Raw genomic sequence first — 12,635 nt, 5'->3', positions numbered from 1 at the left:
ACTGTAGATAAATAGGTACCGCTCCGGCAGGAAGGTAAATGGCGTTTCCGTGCACTGCTTTGGTTCGGCAGAAGCGGCTTAGTCATGCTGGCCACATGACCCGGAAGCTGTCTGTGGACAAACGCCGGCTCCCTCGGCCAATAAAGCGAGATGAGCGCCGCAACCCCATAGTCGGCCACGACTGGACCTAATGGTCATGGGTCCTTTTACCTTTATGGGATAACTGTGCAATGTACACACACACACACACACACACACTGGCTCTGACTAATGGGCATACTGATAGCAAGAAATTTGCTGCAGTGGTTGGTTGGGTTGGCAAGAAAATTGCGGTGTTAAGACTGCAAATGCCCTTTCAGCTGAGCCAGGATTCTTCCTGCCCCCATACCTGAAATCATATTTGTAGGGCAGGTATCCTGGCGGACCAAATGGGGAGGTCTGGCATGCCAGAGGTTCCTCACTCCCAGTGCTGACAATACTGAGCTAGATTTGCTGTGGTCTTACTCAGTATAAAGCAGCTTTCTAGGTTCACGACGTTTTTAGCCTTTTAGGACAAGCCCTCCTACAAGCCCTCCAGGATGCTGGACAGCTCAGTCAGTAGAGCATGAGACACCTAATCTCAGGTTTGTGGGTTCGAGCCCCACATTGGGCAAATGATTTCTGCCTTGCAAGGTGGTCAGACTGGATGACCCTTGTGGTCCCTTCCAACTCTACAATTCTATTTAAGTGGCCAAATCTCTTCTACTTTACTTTTGGATCAGAAACTTGGGGCTTTTTTTTTTTAAGTTCGTTTTTCTTTTTGCCTAGGAAATAAAAGAGAAACAAAGAAAGTGTTGTACCCAGCTAGCAGCTTGACGAAGCAATGCTTGCAAGGTCCGAAAGAAAGGGGTTTTGTGTTTCCCTTTAGGTTATAAAACTCAATGAGATCGGCAGGGCAGAGCAGCACATTCCACAAAGCTATGTGTGGTTCTGTGGGCTTTGGGGAAAGAAGAAGCAAAAACAAGGGAGGAGGGGAAACGCAGCTAATCAGCTGAAACGGCTGAGCACAGCTAAAATCAGCTTGGACTCAGCAGAGACTGGAAAGTGGGGAGGGGAATAACTTACAAACTGGAGAATGGGAGAAATAGACAGGAGAGTCTAGCAAAGACCCAGAATGTATACAGATCTCTTTAGGAAGGGTGATGAGCAGCCAAGGTAACTGGTAGGGATGCACAAACAGCTCCATGTCCAGCTGAAAAATGGTCGAGGTTTTTGAGCCAGCATTGCTTGCAAACACTTCTGCAAATATGTGAAATGGATGCCCAAGGGGATTAAAAACCACAAGTGTCCCTCACAAATTAAGGTCTGGTTCTGGGAAAACAGCTGTTGCTGCAGGGAACCACCATGTGAGGTGGACCTTAGGGCATGATGATCCCTTGGGGTGCACAGGATTTTGCCCACCCACTAGCAGTACCCCTTGCCCCAACACAAACTGATAGAGATATCAGGGGCAGTCAACGTGGTGCCCTCCAGATGTTCATCAGCCCTAGCCAACTCCCATCAGCCCTAGCCAACATGGCCAATGGTCAGGAATGATGGGAGCAGCGTTCCATCGAAATCTGGTTCCCCATCGTCAGCTTAATTTATATGCAGATTTAACTGGGCAACTGATTAATTACGCAACAGCCTGTCTGTTTTGCAGAAGTGTGACTGAAAAGGAGGCTGGGGGGGGGGGCGGTCAGAAATGGATTCCACTTAAAAAAGATATTTCAGCTGTAATTTTTCTGAGACTTACTTGAGGTATTTTGCCCTGGAGAACACTCACAAAGTTACCAGTAAAATAAATGCAACGTGGCAAACAATTGCATGCAGGTGTGGTCTTATTAACTAACATGATGTGCAAATAATGTTAACTACATGCAACAGGATTATGCCAACTAACTGATATCTTCCCAGTAGTTCAAGATAATTTTTTGAAGCAGGGCTAAGTGACCACTATCAGTATGGTACTGTTAAATGAAACCTATCACACCTTCCCAGCTGCCTCCCAGACTTAAGTTTCCTTTCAGCAAAAGAGCCACAGAGACGTAAAAAATTATATTTTTTTTTTTTAGTATTTGCTATTATATAACATTTTTAGAAGTTTATTTGCTCAACCACAGGCCATAACAAACCTGACATAAATCTACATTAAATGAAACAAATAAGAAAACGTTTGAGAGAGCCACAACCACACAACGCAATGTACGATGAAGAATGTGTTGTGATTTCCTCAAAGCCCGTGTAAAAGCAGACCCTTTCGGAGCAACCTCTTGCTTGTTAAGTGGAAACAGAAAGATCAATTTCCTGCAAATTGCCCCTTCTAGTCCTCGCGCTCTCAGTTTCAAGACAGCAAAATAAACAAAACACAGCAAGTTCTTAGTTCTCCACCCACCTCCTGGAACATTATGAGATCTTCACACTTAACACCCCAGGGAGCACCAAAAATGTGTAACTCAGAAATAGCCAACGTGGTGCCTTCCAGTTGCTGGACTCTGACTTCCATAACCACTGGCCATGCTAGCTGGACATGATAGGAGCTGAACAGCAGCTAGGGAGCATCATGTCGCCCTGCCAGAACAAATTCCACCAAGTCCTGCACCCTGTTCTCTCAGGTCCCTGGACATTCATCAGTTGCCTATTCATCATAATCAAAGTGGACAGTGCCATGGAAGAAGGGGATCTATGCCTGGTGGTTTGCGATAGGAGAAGGACCTGTTTTAAATACTTGTCAAGATATTCACAGGCACAGACAGACTGCTTTGTCGAATGCCTCCAAGTACTGTTAGGTATACATGACATCTCAAATTAAAAGGTTCTATTGATGGAAATGGGATTAGCTGCATGTGTCTTATTTTTGTCCTGTTCACCCTTCCTTCAAGAAGTTCAGGATGTGGCATGCTGTGTTCCCTGTTCTCACACACCGTTTTATCCCTCCCGGTGAGCTTGAAATGTAAGGACAAGGCCAAGGGAGAAACCTTGGGCGAGGGAAACACTCAATGAGCTACAAGGCCAAACAAGGACTGGAGCCCCAGGGGTGATTCCAGCAAAACTCTACCCAGAATAGACCCAGTGAATTTAGTGGACCTTAATTAGTCACACCCATTAATTTCAGTGGGTGTCCTCTGAGTAGGACTAACATTGGAAACAGTTCAATGGGCTGCATTCAAGGACTTCCACTAGCACAATGGGGCTTTCTTGCCCCCTCACCACCCTGCATGCACCCCAAATTGGCTCTGGAAGGAATCAGAGGACTCCCCCACACCGAGAACAGCGTGCAGGGAGAGGAGATGGGGAGCATTCCATCTGGCAAGCTGAAATTCTTCCCAGTCTCTCTCTTCTTACATTAAACTTCCTTTTTTCTTGGGCACTAAGGAATCACATCCCAGCTTAGCAGGAAATCCACTGAATGACCACTCCCCCCTTTTTTTTAAATATTTAGAGGTATAAGCAAACAAGACCACACGGCATTACAAAGAAAACCAATAATTTCTAAGCAATTCCGGTCACCATAGCAACAATAAACTAGTCACCTAAATGTAAGGAATACTAATAAAAGGAATAGAGGGTTCTGAATTGAGAATTTTTAAATTATACTGTTCAGCATTAGATCAAAACCAAAAAATGTCTAAATATTTAGAGCTGTTATGGCAAGCAATACGATCCTTTAAGTTAGAAAAAGACTTTCCCCTCTCTCTACAAACCTTAGGGTGGAAATGCACTAATTGCAACTCAAGAGTTGACCTACTGAAACGAACAAACCTAAGTTTGCCATGTCCATTGACTTCAGTGGGTCTCCTCTTGAGTAGGGCGAGTACCAAAGACCACCCTAAAGCTATACACAATGGAAAGATGGATTTTCAAAAACATGGTTTGAAGCTGGCCACAATTTCTAAACCTCAGGTCCACAACTATAGGGGCAGCAACGATGAGTGAGCCAACTATTCTATATCATCCTTCCTCAATCTAGTGTCCATTAATTGTTTGGTCTACAACTCACATCAGACCCATCCAGTAGAGATAAGACCATAAGAAGAGCCCCACAGGATCATGCCAATGGACCATCTATTCCAGCATCTTCTTCTCACAGTGGCCAACCAGATGCCTATGGGAAGCCTGCAAGTGGGTCTTGAGGGAAACAGCACTCTCCTCTCCTGTGATTTCCAGCAACTGGTATTCAGAAGCATATTGCCTCTGGCACTGGAGGCAGAACATCACCATGAGAGTTAGTAGCCACAGGTAGCCTTATCCTCCATGAAAAGCCAGTGTCGTGCAGTGGCTAGTGTGTCAGACTGGGACCTGGGAGACCAGGGTTCAAACCCACACTGGGCCATGAAGCTCACAGGGTGATTTGGGGCCTGTCACTGCCACTTAGCCCAACCTGCCTTGCAGGGTTGATGTGGGGATTAAATGAGGAGGGGGGAAACCATGTATTCCGCCTTGACCTCCTTGGAGGAAAGGTGGCACATAAATGTAACAAACAAATAAATAACATCCTTAAAGATGGTCGTTCTTAAGAATGCTTGTGTTTCCCCTGTTTGATTGCATTCAGGCTTGTCATAGACTTTTTCCAGATACAGTGGTACCTCGGGTTACAGACTCTTCAGGTTATATACGCTTCAGGTTACAGACTCCACTAACCCAGAAATAGTACCTCAGGTTAAGAACTTTGCTTCAGGATGAGAACAGAAATTGTGTGGCAGCTGTGCAGCAGCAGCAAGAGGCCCCATTAGCTAAAGTGGTACCTCAGGTTAAGAACAGTTTCAGGTTAAGAACGGACCTCCAGAACGAATTAAGTTCTTAACCCGAGGTACCACTGTATCTGACAACTAAACAAAGGTTTGGATATTATGCTAAGCCAAACTATGGTTTAGGGCAAGCATACAAGTGCAGGGGTTAAATAGGGAAGAGGTTGTGGCCGCCCCTTGATTGTTGTTCTGTTGCTGCCTCAAACTGAACTAAGCCATGGTTTGGCTTATCGTATTGTCTGACCGTGGGCTTGTGGTTTACCTCTCTCTATACTAACCACAAGTAACAAGTCAAAGAATGAACCTTAGTTACAGCTTGTGGCCAGCGTGGAGAGAGCTAAACCACAAGCCCAGGTTCAGACAACATGCCATGCCAAACTATAGCTTAGCTCAGCTTGGTGCAACAATGAAACAACCAAGGAATGTTTGTGCTAAGTCATGGTTTGGCTCAGTGTGACAGGTGAACCAGGCCAAAATTTATTTCAAGTGATAAATAAAAGGAAGGGCATGTGCAATACACAAGGAGGGGAGAGGGAAAAGGCAGCAGACCCATATATTTGAGCCAGTGAGTTCATTTTTCAGATATTTGCAACTGTTTGTGGCAGTTCACATCTCCGCTGAACATGATCTATAACCTGTTTGGGTTTCCTCAGGTAACAAGAGGACTTTGCAGAAATGAAGCCAGTACCAGACTTATCCTCCTGGTCGATAGAAAAGACAGACTAATACATCTGGAAAAAACACAGACTCAGAAGGGTCTCTCCTCCACCTCTTTACTGTTACAGATTACAGATTCTCCAATCAATAAAACTCCTGATGTCCAGAACAGAGACGCTACAATATATTCTTTCATTACCGGACAATCAAACCCCATCAAGTTACTAACTAGAAGATTAATCTTCTGATTACTTCAAAGCTCGGGACAGCAGCTAAGACCATGATTTTCAATATGTTTCTACATAAAAGTAATCTCGGTTCTACTTGGGATCTTGTCCTATGTTCAAAGAGATAGAAGCGCTTTACTGTAGCCATTCACTCCTCTTAGGACAACCAGCTATGCTATCTACAATGATTTGTACTGTTACAGAGCTAGAGAGCGGCATCAGGATTCAAGCTCTCACTAAAATGAGACAATAAATACATATCTGCTTTCGTCAAGTGACTCCAGAGCTAAATCTGGATTTCGGCAGTTAACAAAGGCTGCACCTCAAGTTGGCTTAAGAGACATAGCCTAGAGTTGCACTTTTTCCTCACAAAGATGTTGAGTCGGCAGATTTTTGTTGTAGAGAATGAAGGGCGGGGAGAGAATGACAGAGCAGGCACCTGCAATTAATCTGTTAAGGGAGATAAAAGCAAGAATTTCTAGTGTGAGCAGATAGGCTGGCACATTCGTGTGTTTTTATCTGGGACCAGTATTCCAATCTGCAGGCAGATTAGGTCTGTTCCTAAGGCTCCTGGCAAGCTGCCAGCGAAGACTATTCTCCCAGGTGCCTCCGTGTTCCAACACAGCTGGTATCTCTGCAAAGCATATTGGCATAGCCAGGAAAGGAGCCACAGAATAGGACAGGAGTGGGAAACTTCAGGACTGGGGACCAGGTGCATTTTTGCAGGAGTCTCCATCCAGGCCTTGGGATTCTGCCCCTCTCACCAGCCATGTTCAAGTGCTTCTACCTGGAATACAGTGGTAACTTGGTTCTCAAATGCCTTGGTTCCCAAACACCAAAAACCCGGAAGTGTTCCGGTTTTCAAACGTTTTTCAGAAGCCGAACATCTGATGTGGTTATCGGCTTTTGTTTCCTGGGCGCCTGCACCAATCAGAAGCCACACTTTGGTTTTTTGAACATTTCAGAAGTCAAACAGACTTCCGGAATGGGTTAAGTTTGAGAACCAAGGTACCACTGTATCTGAAGCTTTTGTTTTTGCTATTTATTTTGCATTTTTGAGTCCTTTTCGGTTAATTTGTTTTTGTGACTGTGTGGAACCCAGTTCAGCTACTGACTGATTGATTGTGTGACTGGGGAAATGTATAAAAGCCCCCCATCCAAACAATGACTACTATCAGTGCAGGTAAGAAAAAAAATTAATTTAATTTTTTTATCATCTACAATACTGTCTTATTTATTTGACAGTACAGTACATTGATTATTGCTTTCATTTTATGGATCAATGGTCTCGTTAGATAATAAAATTCATGTTCAAGTGCTGTTTTACGGGTTGTTTTTAAAAGTCTGGAATGGATTAATCCATTTTGAAGTACTTTCTATGGGAAAGAGCGCCTTGGTTTTGGAATGGACTTCTGGAACAGATTAAGTTTGAGAACCAAGGTATCACTGCATGTTACTGAATGGGGGGAAATGCCTCTTGAATGTCTGGATGGAGAGATGTGTGGCAGTGTGTACAGAAAGCTCAGACTTTTCCTTAGCTGAAATACAGACTCCTGTTCAAAGGTCCGAAAGTCACATCCATTGCTCTGCATCCTTTCTGCCTCTGGAATATGGACCCCAGACACTTGTTGACAAGTGAATGTGGCCCTCAGGCTGAAAGAGATTCCCCATTCCTGGCACAGAACAGAAATGTGCTAGCGTGATTGCAAGTAGTATAGAGCACTTGTTTCACCCCAGCATTCTATTAATTTAAACTATCTTAAAATATTAGTCACCACCACACATCCTCCAGGTTGGCCCTTGCTTCAGTAAACCTGGGGAGCATCACTAGGAAGATTATTCACCTGTGCACTGCACAGGAACAGAGTGAACCAAGGATTCTGTTGGTAAAAGTTCAGAAGTGAAAAGGGCAGGGATCCTCAACATCTCAGCCCATCCGCAATACAGCCTGCTTACCTTCCAAGACCACTTCCTTGCCAGTCTTCTTCAATGCTTGCACTGCCTCATCATGTGTCGCATCAGAGAGGTCACCACCGTTGACAGAAAGGATGGCATCTCCTACAAACAGGGCCTCCGTCTGATCTGCAGCCAGCCCCTTAAAAATCTTGGAAATCAGAATGGGCATTTTGTTTTCCCGGCCACCTTGAAGCAAAAGCCAAAAAAGGAAAACAAGTCAGGTGTTGCATTTCAAAGAATACGAAGATGAGGAGTGAAGACCCTATGCATTCTCCGTCATCCCTAACCACTGGCCATTGCAGCTGGGGCTGATGGGAGCCCAGCAACATCCAGAATGCCACAGGTTCCCAGTCCTGCTGTAGAAAGGAGCAACACATGGCTTAACAAAATATTCAGTGTGCAAGGCTTCCATACCCCCCAACTGGTACACTAGTAAAAGGAAAGAAGATAGAAGTTACCTGTGCAGTTTTTTGCTTCGTTTTAAGAGATGCCATATTGCACAGTATTTTATAAGATTATCACTCTAGACTGTGCCCCATGGACCAATTCTACAATTATATTAGTATGTTTATAGATCAATGGATCAGCAACAGCTGCATACAGGTGCCCTGTAGTTTGCAGCAATCAAATGTACCAAGCTGTGAGCAACATATAAATGAATTATGCATTTATTCCAAAGATTTATATTCAAAAATATCCCCTCTCCTAAGACATTAGGGGCCAATGAATCAACCCTAGCAGCCACTGGCTTCAGTGGAAAAAATGCTGATTTTTATTTGCAATTTTTAAAAAAAACATTTAAAAATTTTGAAGAGTGTCCTGTGGACATGAAGCTCAAGAATAATGCACTTGAATATTGCTCAGAGTCACTACCCTGTACTAGCTAAACAGAATGGTAGCTCTTTAAGAGCAGGGTGGAAAACCTGTGGCTCTTCAGCTGTTGCTGGACTCCAACTTCCAGCATCTTTGACTATGCTGAATCCAATAATATCTGAAGAAACACAAGCTTTGAGTCAATGGTCAAACTCCAATAGTCAAGGGTATTACATGTTTCGAATGTACCTTCATTTTGAAAAGCAAAAAAACTCCCCACAGACAGAAAGATAGTATGCTAATTTTACATGCATAATGTAATTTAACAATGGGGTCCACAAGTTAATCTAAAAGATATAAATGCATGTCTAAATTTTACACGAATACTCTATTTTAGCTCTTAATTGAAAGGATCTTAACTGAGGACACCTGTGCATTAAGCAACCACACTGCCAAGAAATCTAGATTAGTAGATCTCATGCAGTCATGAAGTTCAACCTGCATGATCTTCAAGTCATTTAATGCTGCTAAATGGATTTCAGAGCAGCAGCTGCATTCATTGGTTGCAACAAAACAAAATGCATTGTTGCACCTTAAAGACAAACAGATATACTGCAGCATATAAATCTTTGAGATTGGAGCCTACTTCATCAGATGCATGAGTCTGAATAATGTCAGTTCCTCCACCTTACATTGCTACTTAAAGGCCAAATAAAATGTTACTAATGTAGTCATAAATCTCCTCCTTACACAATTGCTATTGCAGGAAAAAACCAGAGACCCACTTTCTCCACAAGGTGTGCTGTCTCCCCCAATTCTGAAGGTCAAACAAAGGGGCCTGAATCTTCAAGTTTATGCCCCCATGGATCTCCCATTACTCACGGAATCTTCTATCATGCTAATTTTCTTCGTTAAATCTTTGGCACTTTTGACAAGTAGTACTTGAATTTTTGACATTTATAATTCCGGTGACTGGAATGCATATTTGATTTGTAAAAGTGTCCCTGTCCTGCTTTCTAGACCTACAAGAAATGAACTCCCTAGACTAAAAAGTAAGTGAGAACATGGCCTACTTTTCTGATGCAAAAGTATGCTTCCATCTAGCCCAACTGCAGGCATGCATTCTACCAGTAAATACACAACTAAGAAATAAAGAATGTACTTGGCAAATGTCTCAGTTTCTAGATCTCTCTGCAGTTTCAATTTTCACACCATCATTTATCATACAAGAGGTTTTCCAGGATCTAGCCTTACGTGTTTGACGGTGCAATCCTGTACACATCTACTTAAGAGTTAAGTTCCACTGAGATACAATGGGGCATAGTCCAAAGTAAGGGTGTTCACATTTGCAGCCCAAATCCTTTTTAGAGGCTAGGGTTGAGAAGGCAGCTGTATGTGATGGAGGGCAAAGCTTTGCATCAACTCACATGGCACATGTTACGCTAAAAATGCTGCCAGAACTAACTTCAGGCCTCCCAGAATTTCCACTTGTGTGGCATTTCTAGGGTTGCAGAGAACATTACCCAGTTCTTAAGGTGAGGTAGGGGACCTTCTGACTAGATGTTATTAGATCTAGCCAGTGGGGTAAGGTGGGGTAGGGGACCCTCTCCCCTAGATGTTATTAGATTCCTAACTAATAACTAGTAAGAGAATATTGCATATACAAAGCTGAGCTTGTGTAGTTGCGAGTAAGTAGTGGACAGTTTACTTGGTATTATCAGACAACTGACCTCTTCCGTTTGATGGGACTGTTCATAATGTGTGTGTAAAGCACACACATGGGTGTTGAAAGTTTCTGAAGCCAAAGTGCACACCTGAGCACTGAGCAGTCCCATTATTAGAAAGTTGGGATTTTATACAGCCACAAAGTTAATCTACACAGTTTTCAGGTCATTTAGGCTGCCAGTATGGTGTAGTGGTTAAGAGTGGTAGTCTCGTAATCTGGGGAACTGGGTTCGTGTCTCCGCTCCCCCACATGCAGCTGCTGGGTGACCTTGGGCCAGTCACACTTCTTTGAAGTCTCTCAGCCCCACTCACCTCACAGAGTGTTTGTTGTGGGGGAGGAAGGGAAAGGAGAATGTTAGCTGCTTTGAGACTCCTGAAGGGGAGTGAAAGGCGGGATATCAAATCCAAACTCTTCTCTTCTTCTTCTTCAATCCTATACGCACTTACCTGGGATTAAGTCCCAGTGAGCATAACAGAATTTACTTCTTGGTAAACATGTATAAGACTGCACTGCCAGGGTCACTTCACACCCAAAGTTTTTTTTACCCTACATGTAAATCATCTCTGCATGGGAACTGATCATCCTATGAAGTGGCTCTTCAGATACCACATTAAATTCAGTACTAAGTGGCTGAGATTCAAAGCTCAGTTGTCAGCCAAGTCAATTTTTGTTGCTTATATGGTCAAAGGCCTTTGCAGCACTGATGTCTTGTAAATCTAATCAATTGGTCGTCTCCAACTGTGTTTTACACAGAGTAGCCTCATTGAAATTAACACAAATGTTCATCAATTTCAACAGATCTGCTCTGAGCAGGAGTAACACTGAATACAATTCTGTTTGCATTCTGCAACAATCTAAATTGAGAAGAAACATTTGTGTTGATACTATGTTGTGTTGATTACAATGTTGCTACTGATGGAATCAGGATCAGATAGCTATGTTGGTCCAGCAGACTACAAATTCACAGTCTTATTTTTTTTAAGTCACTTATTAATTAACCAGCGTTCCCAATGAAGCATGCAAACTCTGAGCAACACAGAATGCCTTCTCCACTTGGTTGTGCAATAAAATTCTTAGAAAACGTTCAGTTAGCACGTTCGTGAGATGCCTGGATTGGACCTACAGGAAGAATGCAAGACTCCTCGGGGTCCCTAACCACCACGTTCCCAACTTTAACACCGTTCCAATTCCTTCCGGGCAGCTAAGCAGCTCCCAAAGCGGTTGCAGTTAATACCCCGCGCTTCATCAGAACTGAAATGGAGACTTCCCCCAGAAGCTTATGCGCCCCAGTCCCTCGGAGCTTTTTTCCCTTTTAAACTGACATGTTTGCAAGAGCCCCGAAGTGGCGAACACACGGCTCAAGTTTGCCCAGTGTCATCTCCGCCACCGCAGGGGCAGGGCAGAGGCGAGGCGATTGCCGAGTGCCCAAAAATATCCACTCCCGCAGCCGGCGGAGGCAAACTCGGCTCTGGAGAGATATGCAGGTTCGTTCCCAAGTCTGTCCGGGCGCCCGGGGCGCACAGCAGGTTGAGAGCGAGAAAAGAGTGGGGCGGGAAAAGCGAAACTGCTCAAACTGGCGAGCCACCGGGTCCTTTGGCTCTTGCCCCCCGTCCCGTCCCTCGCCCCTGACCTTTGATACTGATGCCGAGCCCTCCGACGTCCTGCTTGACGATCCGCACGGTGCGCTTGATGTTGGCGAGGGAGTCCGGGACAGGGGCGCCCGGCTCGCCGCCATTCAGCTGCACGGGGCTGGGCGGCGGCTGCAGCGGCTCGTCGGCGCCCTTGCTGCTGGGGCTGACGCTCAAGAAGTCGTCGGAAAGGGTGACGAGCACCCGCAGCCACTGCTCGCCCGGCGCCCGCAGCTCCAGCAAGCCGCTCTTGGGAGCTCTCCGGCCGGCCGCCATCTTCAGCGCATTCCTCGGCTAGCCGCCGCCGCCGCCTCCTGCCTGCCTGCCTGCCTGGAGTGGAGCCGGGACGCGCAGCGAGAAGCCACCGGCCGGGCGGACGGGCAGCCGAGCGAGCAGCAGCAGCAGCCACCGCCCGCCGCTGCCCCGCCCCCGGACCCGCCCCCGGACCCTCCCCTCCAAGCCCGGGGGGAGGGACCCGCCGGCACGTGGCCCGTCGGCGCTGGTCGGGCGACGCCCCGTCTGGAGAAACACCCCAGACTCATTTCGCGCAGGCCCGGAAGCCGCCCCGGCCAAAGGAGACGGCGTGGAGAGAGGGCGTCTCGGAAAACTGACCGTCCGCCGCACGCTTTCTCAGGCGACCCGGATATAACGGGCATCAGCTGCAATTCAGCCTCCGCTGCTGCCCAGGAAACCGCCACATTAGGGTTTTCGGATCAGTGCAGAGCCCTAAACGGAGCAGGGCTGGCCCTTTGAAATATGTGACTAAATCTAAGGGATTTAACCTTAGATCTAAAGCATCTAACCTTAAGACCCTTTAAGATTGGAATCTACAATCACCTGACTGCATCACTGTGCAGGGCCC

The 12,635-nt window shown here is 45.5% G+C and overlaps 1 protein-coding gene across 1 annotated transcript in view; it reads right to left on the bottom strand.

Annotated features, from left to right (window-relative positions):
• SNTA1 (syntrophin alpha 1) overlaps positions 1 to 12,135 on the bottom strand; it is a 61,845-nt gene extending 49,710 nt beyond the window's left edge. Inside the window, exons 1-2 of the mRNA XM_081866799.1 lie at positions 11,776 to 12,135; positions 7,607 to 7,792 (exon numbers count right to left, since the gene is read on the bottom strand). Coding sequence (XP_081722925.1) covers positions 7,607 to 7,792; positions 11,776 to 12,049 — 460 coding nt within the window. The 5' untranslated portion in view covers positions 12,050 to 12,135. The remainder of the gene's footprint in view (positions 1 to 7,606; positions 7,793 to 11,775) is intronic.
• Between the last annotated feature and the right edge of the window lie 500 nt (positions 12,136 to 12,635).

The sequence above is a fragment of the Podarcis erhardii genome (genome assembly GCF_964252035.2).
Source record: "Podarcis erhardii genome assembly, chromosome: 6".
NCBI classification, from domain to species: domain Eukaryota; kingdom Metazoa; phylum Chordata; class Lepidosauria; order Squamata; family Lacertidae; genus Podarcis; species Podarcis erhardii.
This window is presented reverse-complemented; position numbering and strand designations above follow the sequence as displayed.